General features: G+C 46.4%; 1 protein-coding gene across 4 annotated transcripts in view; it reads left to right on the forward strand.

Moving 5' to 3' along the window:
* Nucleotides 1-4,347: 4,347 nt before the first annotated feature.
* LOC135387855 (leucine-rich repeat serine/threonine-protein kinase 1-like) overlaps nucleotides 4,348-14,514 on the forward strand; it is a 31,186-nt gene continuing 21,019 nt past the window's right edge. For 3 of the 4 annotated variants that reach the window (XR_010421258.1, XM_064617018.1, XM_064617019.1), the window contains exons 1-12: nucleotides 4,348-4,489; nucleotides 4,883-4,993; nucleotides 5,109-5,211; nucleotides 5,312-5,352; nucleotides 5,899-6,064; nucleotides 6,522-6,557; nucleotides 6,737-6,860; nucleotides 6,927-7,071; nucleotides 7,873-9,315; nucleotides 10,771-11,098; nucleotides 12,039-12,199; nucleotides 13,673-13,995. Coding sequence is in view for 3 of the 4 variants with exons in the window: in XM_064617018.1 (XP_064473088.1) it covers nucleotides 4,886-4,993; nucleotides 5,109-5,211; nucleotides 5,312-5,352; nucleotides 5,899-6,064; nucleotides 6,522-6,557; nucleotides 6,737-6,860; nucleotides 6,927-7,071; nucleotides 7,873-9,315; nucleotides 10,771-11,098; nucleotides 12,039-12,199; nucleotides 13,673-13,995 (2,978 nt within the window). In the remaining variant the exon portion in view is untranslated. The remainder of the gene's footprint in view (nucleotides 4,490-4,882; nucleotides 4,994-5,108; nucleotides 5,212-5,311; nucleotides 5,353-5,898; nucleotides 6,065-6,521; nucleotides 6,558-6,736; nucleotides 6,861-6,926; nucleotides 7,072-7,872; nucleotides 9,316-10,770; nucleotides 11,099-12,038; nucleotides 12,200-13,672; nucleotides 13,996-14,514) is intronic. The other variant, XM_064617021.1, reaches the window with a different exon arrangement.

Consider the following 14,514-nt stretch of genomic DNA (forward strand, 5'->3'; position numbering starts at 1 on the left):
TAGAACACGGTACTGAAACTACTTACTAATAAAACAATTATCTTCGTGGGTTGCAACGATAGTGACGTCTTCGTGCAATTGTTGTTTTAAACACAACTCAAAATTACGTGGCCCTTGCGTGTGGACTTGTACTCAGTAAGTCACCGCGTGCTAATCGAAAGCAGGTTATGGCGCATTCTGTAACTTATGGTATGCTATGACGGACTAGTTCAATAATTATTCATATCAGGTCCGATGTTCAAATCCACGTACGCGGTGGAGGGGAGCAAAAGGGAGCAAAGGAGGGGCTGTTGCAAAGAAAAAAAAATGATGATGATGACGATGATTGTGCAGTTACATTGTAACAGTACACAGAAAAAAAAGGGGGCGTTGCCAAACATTTGGGGGTGATGGGGGTGGGTCTGGATAGAGTCACTAAATAGGAAGCAGAGTAGCGACACTGAGCCACGCCGCCAAGCGAGGCCGCCATCTTGAGTCAGGCGCGGCCGCGTCGCCTAGTAGGCGAGTTGTTGGAAAGAGAAACCACGTGACACGATCGGCCCAATCGCGGACACCGAACGGCGGCTCCGGTGCGGAAAAGGAATGCGATACTCTGTACCCCTATTTAGTGACTCTAGGTCTGGATAGATCACTGGAACCTGCTCTTCATCATCTACGGATGAGAGCGCCTTTGTTAACGAGGTCCGCCTCGCTGGACCATGTCTCGCAGTACGGCCGAACGGTCGAATTTCGTAAAGAAAGATTTTTTTCTAATCTTAAATAATTTAGGCAGCAGAAAAGCACTGTCTTCAACGTAAGAGGAGCTGCCTCGCTCGTTGGTGGTAGCCAAGGTCACGTGCTGAAGGCTATGGGAGGTGGTGGGTTCGAATCCTACCACCATGTCGGCACAGTTCCCAATGAGGTCGGCCCAGGACGCGTACCAACGTCTGTACGCCGCTCATCGCCACAGTTGCTTCGCGGCGCTAACACGGAACAAACAAAAAAAAAGCAAAAGGCACTCCCGTAGCTGAGTTCTTAGAACAACCAACTTCCACGACAATATTTGTAGGTCTGTCTTTGCAGGTGCTGTCTGGGCATGTTCTCCACTGTTCCGTGTGAAGCCCACCGAGGACTCATGGTCGCATCCAGCGCAAGCAAGCAGCACCCACCTTTTAACACGCAGGTCGCGCTGAAAACATTTTTTTTACTGCCCCAAGCAAGCTGCTAGATCATGAACATGGTGGAGGAACGCACAGGGGAGATCGCCTTTTGTTCCTGTGCGTTCCCCACAATTAATGTTCGGTCCCAACCAACATGCTCTACGCATTCTCGCTCTGCTTGATCATCGCCATGATACCAAATGTCGTGCTTGCAAGAAGCGTACTCCTCGCACCTACAGGTCACCGGAGGATTTGAGCAGGATTTTCATTCTGCTTTGGTGTGGAGAAAGCCCCCACCCCTCTAGATCCGCCCCTGCTTGCACCCTATACATCCAAGTCATGTCTATGTTTTCAACGTCTCTCCCTGCGGTTGAGTCTTAGAATTCGGCCTTGCGGTCGCCGGGCAACATTGCTCCTGGATTTTCCTAGTCTCGTTTAAGTGTCTCGCTTAGGGCTTGCGTTCAGTATTTCTACACCTCAGTGCAGAACACCACCCAGTTCGCGGTTCCCTCGAGAACACAAACGTTCTGCTGACATCCTCGCTGACATCCTCGTCCTTCGATGTGTATTGCCAGAATGTCCTGAGGATGACACTCGCGGATTGTCCGTGGAGAGTCATTCAGGTACATCCTGTGCCGGTCCCGGTAGGTATAGCTATCGGGATGAGAAATACTACCTTGTTCAGTTACTTGCTAAGACTCTACAAATATTCAATGACGCATTTGTTTTGTTTTCTGGGCCGATCCCAGGCGGTCCTACGTAACATTTATTTCCCTCCAAAAAAGGCATTTACCGCGGGAAATTCAGACAAGCGCGATTCTGTTGAGTGATATATTGTAAACTAATGACGTTTTGCTTAGTTATTGCGTGATTTTGATTGTTTTCCTCGGAGCATGCAGTTTGTTGTTGCTTTGAGACCTTTTAGGAAGTCATGTGGCTGGTCTTCCCATATTGCAATACTGTTCCTGGAAAAAAATTTCTTGACAGTGTCGGCCTACCGGTCACGGAGCAGTATATTGCTCAAAAACGGTACCATTCCTGGAAAGATTTCTATAGTAGTAGTAGTAGTGGCACCTAATCCCTTTTGATACAGGGCAGGCTTCCGAAAAAAAGAAAGAAACGGAGTCCACAGGTGCACAGGAAAGTAGAAGATATAGAAAGGAGAAAGGGAAAGGAAAAACAATAACAAAATAGTCACTCGTCATTTGCCGATACGTCACTTCCACTTGTGTTCGCTGCTGCCTGTTTAAGTCGCTCCCACTTCACTAGGCGGCACTGTATCCTCTTGACCGTGTCGTGTGGCTGCGGCGCACTGGTTTCGGTTTGTTGGCGGTACAGCTTGTCCTCGATGCCCCCGGTATCTGTCGACTCCATTTCTAGTGGGATTTCTTTTAGCCTGTGGCACTCGAGAAGGATATGTTGGAGGGTCTCTGTTGCTTTGCCGCAGAGCTGACATGTGGGGTCTATATTCCCAAATATTTCATTTTTTCGGACATTTGTAAGCAAACACCCGGTGCGGGCCTGAAAGAGGAGGGCGCTTCGCCTATCTCCTTTGTAGTCTTCACAGGGCTCAGGTTGCAGTTTGTTTTTCATTTAATGTTGTAGACTCTGCTTCTTCCGTGCTTTCTTTGTCCAGGTCTATTTCGATTTTGTTTATTTCTGTGGTTGTAATCTTCGTCCACTCTCTTTCGTTGCGTGCTGTTTGCCGTTTTGTTCCGCCACTGTACTTTTTGTCGTATTGGTTGATTTTAGCTATCCATCTAGACTTTAGACCGCATTAGCGAATGTGTTGGAAAATCTTCTTTACCAATGCTGATTCTGGTAGGTGGATAAGGCGCCCTAGGTAATGAGTTTTTGATCTTGCATCGCGCGCTGCGAACGTAGACCACGCCATTTCCCCTTGGATTGCTGCATTTGCGGTTGCGAAATTTCCTCCTAGCACCCAGTTTCCCAGCTCTCGTTGGTGACGATCTAGAGTCTTGATTGTGACCGGAGAGAGTACGATGGCGTCATTCGCATAGGTGAGAGCCGGCACTGCTGTCGTTTTCCAGAGTTGCCTACCCACGCTGTATCGGTTGTATGCATGCCTTGCTAAGTTCCAGACATGTCCTTTTAGTCTATTTGATTGCTTTAGGATGTTTCTTTCATGTTGCTCTAGATATTGTTCACTGTCGGTGAGGGTGACTCCCAAGTATTTGTACTCTTGAGTGTGCGCTATTTGTTGACCCTGGAGCGTGAGAGGTGTGTTGTCAGGCTGTGTGCTCCCGAAAGCCATCCATAATGTTTTTGAGGAGCTGAACTTGAAGCCATCTTTTTCCGATTCTTCTGAGCATATATTCAGCATATGCTGTAGGGCCTCTTTTGACGGTGCTATAAGAGCAATATCGTCGGCGAAAGCTATCGCCGTGATCTTTGTCTCAGCCGGTTGTCCTGTGGTCGACAGGGTATTTAGGGTGATTCCCTTTGCCTCGTCTTGCAAGCGTTTCAGCATGTCGTTGATGTATACGTTGAAAAGGGTTGGGGAGAGAGGACAGCCTTGTCTTAGACCGACCTTGATTTGCACCGGACTCGACTTGTGTTTTCCCAGTTGATATGTAGTTGCGCAATCTTCATATAATTTCTGGATCATGGTTATTTCGTCGTCGAGTAACGCAATTTTTCTTAGTTTTCCAAACATAATTTCATGGTCCACAGCGTCATAAGCTTTTTCAAGGTCGAGGAAAGCGACAAACATATCTTCATTTCTTTTCCTTGAGAGTTCGATAAGTTGCGTGAGGATAAAGACGTTGTCACTCCCTCGTCTATTTCTTCTGAAGCCGTTTTGGTTTTCACTGAGGATCTGGTGGTGTTCACAGTGACTCTGGAGCCGTGTGTTTAGGATGGAGGCAAAAAGTTTGTATAGATTGCTTTGTACTGTGATAGGACGGTACGAGTCGATATCGGATTTCGGTTTGCCAGGCTTGCATATTAACCTGGTTCTTGATACTGTCCAGTCTTTCGGGACTCTGAAACAGTGGCGTCACCGGTGCGGGAGCACCGTCATCCCCCCTCTCTCCCCTCCCCCCTTCTGTCGCATCACCCCGTGTGTACCGCACCACCCTATAGTGACGCCACTGTCAATAAAATCTGGCAGCGAAAGGAAACCGAAACCAAACTTCGCGGGGCTACATAATGGCGGTGATTTCGTCTTTTCGGAGCTGGTGCCCTCTAGAGGCGTCAACAATCATGGCAGCGTTGTCTACGCGCTCGTTCTTGTGCTCGCAGTCGAAATGTTGATCGTTTCTGAAACACAAACGGTTCCACATGGATAGAAAGCGGACCGTCGCACACTGGCCTTTGCAGGGACCAGCGTATGTACCTTTCTTCTTTGTGCCTTTGTGGCTCTTCCCTGGCAAGATGCATATGTTTACACCGCCCCCGTTCGACTGGGCGATATCATTGCAAAGGATCGCTAGATTACGAGACTTAAGTGAGCAAGCTGCGCTTTTTATTGCACGCTCTGCTGATTTTCTCCCTCAGAAAACAATAGGAAATGCGATTCGCTATGCTAGTTAAGCGTGCGGTGCGTCCTTGCGGACTGGATTCGCTTTCCGTGCGCGCAGGAAATGACCCTATCTGTTTTCTGGACGCTTTCTAATGTTCTGACGCCCATAACATGTGCTTTCGCAGTTTAACAGCACATCAGCATTTTGAGAGGCGGTGGAATTGAGGTATCGCGGTTCTGTCTGTTGCTTGAATTCTAGCTCATGATGGCCCATGATGTCGACCACGAAGAATACCCTGGGAGGCTGCTGCATCAAGCGGCTTTGTGGGGCAACGCTGAGTTACTAGAGGACCTGCTGAACGGTGATCAGGTACACGGTGATCTATAGTATTAACCGTAAAAGGCCTGCCTTGTTTGGATTCGTGAAGCTAAATGTGCTCAACATATTCGACATCTGTCGTCTCCCGTTCACCATATTTCCGCAGGTTGAATTCATCAATGTTGCGGACATGTTCGGACGGACAGCCTTGCACGATGCAGCCACAAATAGAGACGAGACCTGCGCACGGGTTTTACTTCAGACTGGTGGTGAGCTATTGCGAATTGTCGCTTCGAGATTCGATGTGTAGAGTGAAATGGGCTGCAGGGTGACACAATACGTTGACGCCTTTAAACTTGCGTGTTTCAGCCAATCCAAACGTTGCATGCGGATCTCGTGCTCATGCGAAGGTAGGTTATGCCTCCCATGGCACACTTAAAATTGAATGTCATTTGGGCACTGCCAAAGAGAAACATATTATCGGACATAGCAGCAGCAAAGTATTAAACTTTTCATCATTTAAATCTGTGGAATAAAACCGAATCAGTGATCAAAAGATCTCTGTATCGTCGTTAAAACTGTGTGAGACCAGGTCTTTTTACGTGCACTGAAGTACAAGGCTCAACCTGGACCTCAACTGACTCAATTTCTCTAATATTGTGAGGAAGAAAATAATTTTCGTCTTCATCCTTGTCGTCTGCTTCCCTCTTGCATTAATTCTCCTGCAAACGTATGATTAAAACCATAATCCCGTATGATTAAAAACCATGATCCCGTATGATTAAAAACCATGATCCCGTATGATTACAACCATGATCCCGTATGACTAAAACCATCGCACAAGCCAAGCCCGGCTTGGCTTCCGACTTTAATATTTACGACAGTATTTACTGAAATGCGGTCCATACAAAGTGCTGTCGCGTGGCATTCAATTCTTCCGCGTTCGTATCTTTCAGACTCCGTTGCACGTTGCCGCGGAGCTCGGAAATGTTTCCACCGTGAAGCTCTTGCTGGATTACGGGGCGGATGTAACGGCAAGGGATGCAGAAGGTCTTACGGCTACGGACATTGCGGAGCGGGCGGGGTTTATGGACGTGGTGGACCTCCTGCATGCTGCTGCAGGTGGGCTGAAAAATTTTTCTTTTTTTTTTTCTTTGAATGGCTAAGTTATTGTAAGACACCAGAAGAAAGATATTTGTGAGTAAAACTGGCAATTAATTTAAAATACTTGAATGGATTTAATGTGTAGAACTGTGGCAGTACATAGATTACATCTTTCGTCCTGCCACACAACAATATAAATGTGAATGAGGTAGCAACGTAATCACCTTTGCATCTGCAGCATCTTGCTTGCATTGTACTTTTATGTTGAAATAAATTGTGTTCTAGCCACCTTGAGGTGTTTCTGAGCAGAGCATTTTGGCACTTTTCAAATTCTTCGCTCCTTACTTTTCCAGTTTATGAATAACAATTTTTTTAACAATAATAATTTATGAAATAAAATATTTTTATCCTTTCATGCCGTTTTCTTTCTAAATTTACTACATCACTACATATTGCTTTCTCTTTACATTTTTAGATGAACAGGAACAACAGAGGCAGGAGAGATTCATGGGTAATGTTACCAGCAGCTTGGCTGTACCAGCTTGTTTCCATTATGTTTTTTGTGTTGCTTTCTTTATGCTGAAAACACTTAACAAATAGAACACCAAGTCACCCGTTACCAAATATTACGAATATTTCGGCTTTCAGCTCTCAGTTTTGGCAGTTCTGAATTTCTTGAGCTGGTTACAGGGTTGTGGCAAGCATGCACCTCAGGCGACCTCGAAAAAACCAGACAGATGATACACGAACTGGGATCCGAGGCGGAGTCCGTCATCAACAGCATCAGCGGCGGATCGAACACGCTACTTTACAAGTGAGCTCCCTCCGTAGCTTCATCTACTTCACTCCTACTAGTCCTTTTTTTTTTCTTTTTGTGAAGGGCCTGCGAAGATGGCCACACTGACATAGTAAACCTCCTTCTCGAACATGGAGCAGACGGCAGGTTTCACCCCGTAACAAAATACTCCCCACTGTACATTGCCTGCTACTATGGCTGGAAGGACATCGTTCGAATACTCTTGCAGGTGAGCAGCAAGGACAGGATTCGATTCCGTAATTTTTACCGTTTCCGCAGCTGTACAAAAAAGCCGTAGTGTTCCGACTGAATTACATTTGAGTGTGGGAACAAAGGTGTTTGGACTGTAGTATTGAGAGCTTACTGAAGATAACTTCAGTAATCAACTAGTACTGCTTAAGTATGACTAGAGCCTGAAGTTTTAGGGTTTAACCTGTTTCTTCCAACGAATTTGATATATAAAGAGCACACGGCTATATAATTGCGGGTTAGACACCGTGATCTCTAAAATAACGATTTTGTAAGGTGTATTTACTGCGGCTTTGCTTCATACGGGGTGGCCGTAAGGTAACAAACTTTATTGTAGTTTGTAGTTTTATTAGCTCGTCCATAAACAGCGCAATGACTTTTAAATATGGTACCTCAACTTTAACTCGGTAACCGAAGCTAAAACTACAGGTTTTCCCGCCGATTTTAATCCCAGCGCCATCGAAATTAATCCATGTGCCATGCAAACTTCATGGGGCATGGATTAATTTAGCTGGCACTTGGATTAAAATCGCCGGGAAAACCTGTAGTTGCATTTGAAAAGTGTAGCCGTAACTCGGTTACCTTTTAAACGCAATAATAATAATAATTAAGTAGCAATAATAACTGAAAGTAGTATAGTAATAATAATAAATAAATCCCCGTAATTTTGGCAGATCTTTGGCCCGCGCAATAAAGCAACGAGAGGCAGTTTTTCTTTAATCGTGATGTTGATATATACTTCGTCGTTATCAACCTTCTTCCTCTTCTATTTTTATTGTAGCGGTTCCCCGAACTGGCACAGATCACGACGATGGAAATGTGGCTCCCCACGCACGCAGCCGCGCTCAGCGGCCACGTCAACATCCTCGAGCTGCTCCTCAACTTTACGTACCCCTCTTCCATTCAACAGCTCTTCTTCGATTCGTCCGGCAAGTGGGAGTACAGCTTCCCGTTCGACATCAACGCGAGCGACGTGACGGGACAGACGGTGCTCTACATCGCCTCCTGCCTCGGGAACCAGCGGTTCGTCGAGAGCCTGCTCAAGTTCCGCGTGTGGGCCAAGAGGGTGCTGACGGCGGCGGACGATGACGAGCCGGTTGAAAAGGGCGGAGCGGGGCGGCCCAAGACCCGGATCCAGTCCATCATGACTCGGCTGAACCTGGTCTCTGGAGGCGATCCGCCTCCGCGGGAGGTCCAGATTTCTCCACTGACGGTCGACCACTACTGCAACCACCAGACCGAGACCGCGCTCCACATTGCGGTGAAGAAGAAGTCGTACGCGATAGCGGCCGCTCTCCTGAAAGCCGGCGCGAGCGCGAACCTGCCCATCCGCGACGTTCGGGACGAGGGCGTCCACTCGACCGCCCTCGTCGAAGCCTGTTCCAACAGGGACGGTCCGATGGTGGACCTGCTGCTCCGCCACGGAGCTCGAGACGACGACTGTCGCGGTCTCCAGGTCGCGCTGGCGTCTGGGGACAACGACAGGCTCATCTCAAAGCTTCTGGCGTTGAAGGCGCACAAGGACCCCGAGTACAAGATCAACAAGACGGCACTAGAATCCCTCTCCGGTCCGTTGTTCGCGGCCAAACTTCTACCAAACACGCCAGTCATGGTCAACTGGCACGGACAACACTGCCTGACCAAACTATCCGAGCAGTGGCTGATTGATGCCAGCATGGTGCACAACATCAAGCTGAAGCTCTCAACGCAGGTCCGCCTGCCCGCGCTCGGCGCCGTCACACGGCTCGACGTGTCCAGCAATGAGCTGGAGGAGCTTCCAGAGTGCATTTTTCAGTGTCTTCCCTCTCTCCACGTGCTGAGCGCCTCGCAGAACAAGCTGGCTTCCCTGCCCGACATTGCACCCGATTCCTGCGCTGTCCTGGAAGAGATCCACCTGCAGGACAATCGGCTCGACGGCGTTCCGGCGAAGCTGTTCTTTCTGCCGAGCCTGCAGCTCCTGGACCTGTCGAACAACAAGGTCCAGTGTCTCCCCGTGGACATCTGGAGCGCACCTAGGTTGCGCGACCTGAACCTGTCGATGAACCTGCTGTGCGTGCTGCCGAGCTACGCTCCGACGAGGATGAAGCAGAAGGCGGACGTGAAGCAGACGACGGGGGTGTCGACGCCAAGGACAGAGGGAGCAAGGAATGGCGGCGAAGGAGTCGCAGTGCCGTACACCAGACAGGAATTGGTTCATCATACACTGTGGAATGGTGTCCTTGAAGTAAGATTGCTTTCGTGCAAAATTTTCCAGGTGTTGCGGCTACGTAGGTGAAAGATGTTAATTGTTGAGGCGCTGTTGTTGTAGATTGCTTGCTTCTACAAGACAGAGTCACTGAGTGCTGAAAGAACACGGTTACTTAACACTTAAAAAGGCTACTTAAAACTTACTTAAAACTAAAAGGTTACTTAAAAGAACATAGCATTTTGTCACACGGAAATGTTTCACACATGTCACCGTTGAAAAATTCATTATTGATGTTGTTATTTCTCACCACTTATGTGTTCAATTTCTCATATTACCCAGCATACAGCAGATACTATTGAGATAATAAAAAATAAGATATGGTATTTTCTAGGGCTGTGCGAATAGTAAAAATGTTTAATATGAATCAAATACGAATACTGCAGATATGGACTATTGGAATTGGACTATCCCTACGCTGATTCTTTGTTCAGGTGCAACATTCAAATATCTCAATCAGACGAGGAGGGGTGACTCATGTGAGACTTACTCCAAGCTGTCACCATCATTCGTCATCATTCCTCCTCATCATTCATTGCCGAAGATATTTAATCTGTTTGAAAGCCATGAATATGAAACTGTCGAATCGAATATGAATATGTACTGAAAATATTCTATTCATATTCGAAAGGTTGAATACTAGTATATGCGCAGCCTTAGTATCTTCCTGTGGAGAGCAAACCGTGTATTCACACGAGCAACGTCCTCACAGAATATTCTAGTGGAAGAAAAAGTTCCGCCCCATGTTATGTTGAGCGCTCACACGGTGCGGAATATCGGGAGTGGCGTACTGCGCATGTATCAGACGACACTTAGCAGACGACACCGTCAGCGTGTTTTCCTGTCGTCTTCTACAGAATATATTTAGGGCCTGACTTTTTCGGGTTTTATTTTTGGCCAAATTCGGGGGGTAAATATCGGGTGATATTTTTCATTCGAAAATTCGGGTGCATTCGGGTTAAATCCCGTTACGGCATATTCTGTCGTCAGGAATTCGGGTGTATTCGGGTGATTTTTTTTTGTTTAATAAAAATTTGTCTTAACATGGAACTAATGTTTAGCAATGTTATCAAACTTTATTTTAATGCACGCTTATGAGTGTGCCACGTGACCCGGATGTTTTCGGGTAGATTCGGGTTAAACCCGAATTTTACAGATTTCGTTCGGGGGGTAAATATCGGGCGGATACGGGTTTAACCCTAAAAAGTCAGGCCCTAAATATATTGTGACTGCGTCGCAGCATATTACCCACGGTTAGCAGTGTACGTGAAGACACGACGCTGAGTGCTCGCGCTCGCTTGACAGCAGAAGGCTACGACGCTTTTTGCATCTTCCGCTGGAGTATTCCGGGGGAATGTCGCTCGTATGAGTACGCAGTAAAGCACAGATTCGCATCGTAATCCGACGCGTTCTGAATTATACCTACGCGTGCAGGTGGTCGACGCCGCACTTGAAGACACGGGCCAGCAGGACAAGCAAAGCCAACTTTCAAATTTGAACCTTGCACACAATGCCTTTGAGTCTGTACCTCCCATGCTAGCTTGCAACGCTCCTCAGCTGGCCAGGCTGAATCTCAGCTACAACCGATTGTCAGGCATGGGACCCGTCACTTCGTATCCGAACGGACTGAGGCACCTGGACCTCTCCTGCAATCAGATTGCCAGCTGGCCCACGTCGAGAAATGCCGAAGCAGTCCAGGCCTGCTACGTGGCCCAGGCCGAGCCGCTCTCTCAAAATAAGTCTAGCCCGAAATCAGTGGCAGGTTAGTAGATACTTGTTCTGCGCTCGTATGCTAAAAAATTTCTGAAGATGTTATCAGATTTGAAGCGAATAGTGATCAGCTTTGAGTAGTTATGCACAGAGACCCTTGGAAGAAGAGGTAAGAACGTGTACAGGTTCTTGTGCAAAAACTCCAGCTGCTCATGCTTCGAGATTAGGTGCTTGTCTCCTGCAGGCAGCTCGATCTGTTGGCGCATTTGCCAACTATCAGAGTTCAGGAACCAAACTGGTGCTGCGGAGTTAAATTCGCTTTCTGTGCAGTGATGATGAGCACAGATGCAGGTGATATCTATAGTGCCTGTAGGCGTAAAGTTTCGTTTTCGAACGTCTTTGCTCTCGTCAATGCTCCTTGACTTGCCCATGATGAAATGATTGAAAGCAAGGCTGACAAAATAGCATAAATGCAGGCAAGCTGGTGGAGGAACTCCATACTGTAAAAAAAAAACGAAAGAAAAGAAACTACTTTACCGCAACTTGAAGCTGGCTACGGTTTCAACTAGATACTTAAAAAAAAAGCCTGAGTTGGGGCAAAAGAGAACGAATGGCACAGAAGTGTGTCTGTTCTTTTTTGCCCAAACTTTGGCTTTTTTTTTGCAGTATGCAGTTGAAGCGGAAGCCACCGCAAACAACTGCACCCAAGTATGCAGCCTCTGATATTCTCTGATGTAGAATGCTGCAAAATTCTACGAATATCAGAGTTAAAATCAAAGCAAACTTTGAATAGCCTACTATTTGTACGTAATATTTTGATCTCGTTAATCTATATCTATAGTATCACGGAGATCTGTGGCTTCTGCTCGTGAGTGAATTAGAATGTGGCAAGAAAACTTTTGGTGGGCTCAGTGTTGACAGTATCTTTGGCACGTAAACTCCATTCACAACGCTCCTGGCATGTAATTTTTTTCCTTCGACTCTGAATTTAGCCAAGAAGAACAGGTGCCAGAGCTGTCCACATCGTAGACATTATCGCATGGAAAACCTCAGAACCCTAGTGCTTGCCAACAACAAGCTTACAAGCTTGCAGCTCACTACGGACGATGACGATGCAGATGATAGGCAGTCGACAGATGCTGCGGACTCCAAGGTACCAGCCGCTGCTTGTTCAACCTGCACGCTTTCGAGTACACATTGCACACTTGAATAACTGGTTGTGGAAGATACCACACGTTTTTTCTCCATCCCATCATTCCTTATTGTATTTGTTTTCGTTACTTTAAAGGGGCACTGAAATCCAAAGACAGCTTGTTCTCAGATGAAAGCTCGAGTTTCAACAATCGTTATGCAACAGAAGTTTCTTTATTTGGCACTACCATTTGTCACAAAAAATCCTGTCTAAATATCAATGAAAATACTGTAATTGGCGGAAGCCAATCAGGTCCTCAAGATGCAGGAACGGCGGCAGCCAATCAGGCAACATAACATGTGCTCACAATCTTGTCGTGTATCCGTGCGTTTCAGACATAGTTCACCCATGGTTTTGTACACTTACGTCGCTTCATGCACATTGCTGCGTTTTAAGAATGACGTACTTAACTGCCATTGATTGCATTAATGAGAAACGTTTCAATGCAGCAAATTATCCATAAATAGAGCCTGAAGTTTTCAGGAAATATTTTTTTTATCAATTCGGGAGGTAAGAATCGGGGTAAACAAACATGTGCTCTAAATTTACGCGAATTCGGGTGGAAAAACTTCCAGTGTGCTAAATTCGGGGAGAAATTGGGCTCAGTTACACAAACTAACTGTACTGGTTTGGTACAAACAGAGATGTAACTTCATTTGCTCCCAAACAAGTTAGTGTGCATTCCTACAGACGTCTCGGTGAGAGCAATTTGCCGGGTAGAAATCGGGGTTTCACCCTAAAGAGGCAACTTTCAATTCGGGGTGCAAATTTGGGGGGAAAATCGGATTAAACCCTAAAACCTTCGGGCTCTATCCATAAATCTCACCAGTGGGTACCAGAGAACGACATTATTTCGTTCTACCGGTCGCACTGTTTCTTTATAGACCACCCTCTGTTTACAGACATGTGATGTCACGAGAAGTCTGGTTCGAGGTTATATTTCTGCTGTGGTGTGAAAGAAGCGGGAAAAATGTGTCGGCTGATAGGCTGATAAAGCTGATATAGTTGATTCTAACTTCGTAACTGAATGAAAATTTTGAGTAATATACTTTTTGTAACACCCACTACGAAATGAGCACAGCCCTTACCGTAAGTTGAAATGGGCTTCTTGTGGCATTTTACTGCCTCTTTAACCACCTTTTCATTCTTTTTTACCTTAGCATCATTTTACAAATTTGTCTTACAGTCTTGCTTTGCCACTTGTCAAGGTTCCTCACATGAGCCTTGTTTCTCTACTTTTAAGTATGCCTCATCTTTTTACTTTAGCCTAGTTTCCCCTCCGTACAGCACGTCTTACATCTTTGCCACACTCTTATTTTTCTCTTTTCTTTCAACATGCCTCACAAACTCGCTCGAACCTTAGTTTGCCGTTTTTTCCGACAAGCCTCACCGACTTACCTCACTACCATCTAACACCCACCTGGTGACACTCAGAGCGAGTTCACCGCCTTCACACCGCAGGAGACGACTCCGCTGAAGGCCCGGATACAGTTCCCTAACCTCTCTATGCTGGACGTCAGCAACAACGAACTCACCGAGGTCCCTGTGATGCTCTCGGAGCTTACGGGGCTCTCTGTGCTGAACCTGAGCGGCAACCCTGGCATAGTGCAGTTGCCCCCGGAGCTGGGCTTGCTGAACAAGGTGTGGAACCTCAACTTGAGGGGCTGCAGCCTGCAAGACCCCCTGAGATCAATGATCGAGTCGAGAAAGTACAAGACAACGGACATCGTCGGATACCTCAAGTCAATCCTTGAGGAGTAAGAGGTTTTGAAACATATCTGCGCTTTGTGGCAAACATTGATCAGGGTGACGTGACTTGTGTTTTAGCTTCGATTTTACGGTCAGACTCATTCATGGCGAACACCTTTTTAACAAAAATACCACTACAGCTAATTTTTTTGCGGTCCCGCTGAGGCCCTGTAGGTCCAATAGTGGGCACCCTTTTTAACAAAAATACCTTTACTGCGATTTTTTTTTTTTTTTGCTGTTCCCCGAGCTTCGTTGCATAGGAGTTTTACTGTATAATTTTTTTAAAGAGTGACGTAAAAAATATAAAAAAATACTGAGAAATTGTCATGAAGAGGTTTTAAAGGGACCATGAATAGATTTCAAAAATCTCTCCAAGCATGTGTGTCCATTCCGTTCACCACGTGGAGCATGAAATCAGCATTGGTTAGAACAACGGAGATATTAAATAAAAACCACGGACAAAAAAAAATATGCGACTGCTTCAACGCCTCCGCTTACGGCACAACTGACAGAAAACTGTCTGTGAC

This window comes from Ornithodoros turicata, chromosome 3 (genome assembly GCF_037126465.1).
Source record: "Ornithodoros turicata isolate Travis chromosome 3, ASM3712646v1, whole genome shotgun sequence".
NCBI lineage: Eukaryota > Metazoa > Arthropoda > Arachnida > Ixodida > Argasidae > Ornithodoros > Ornithodoros turicata.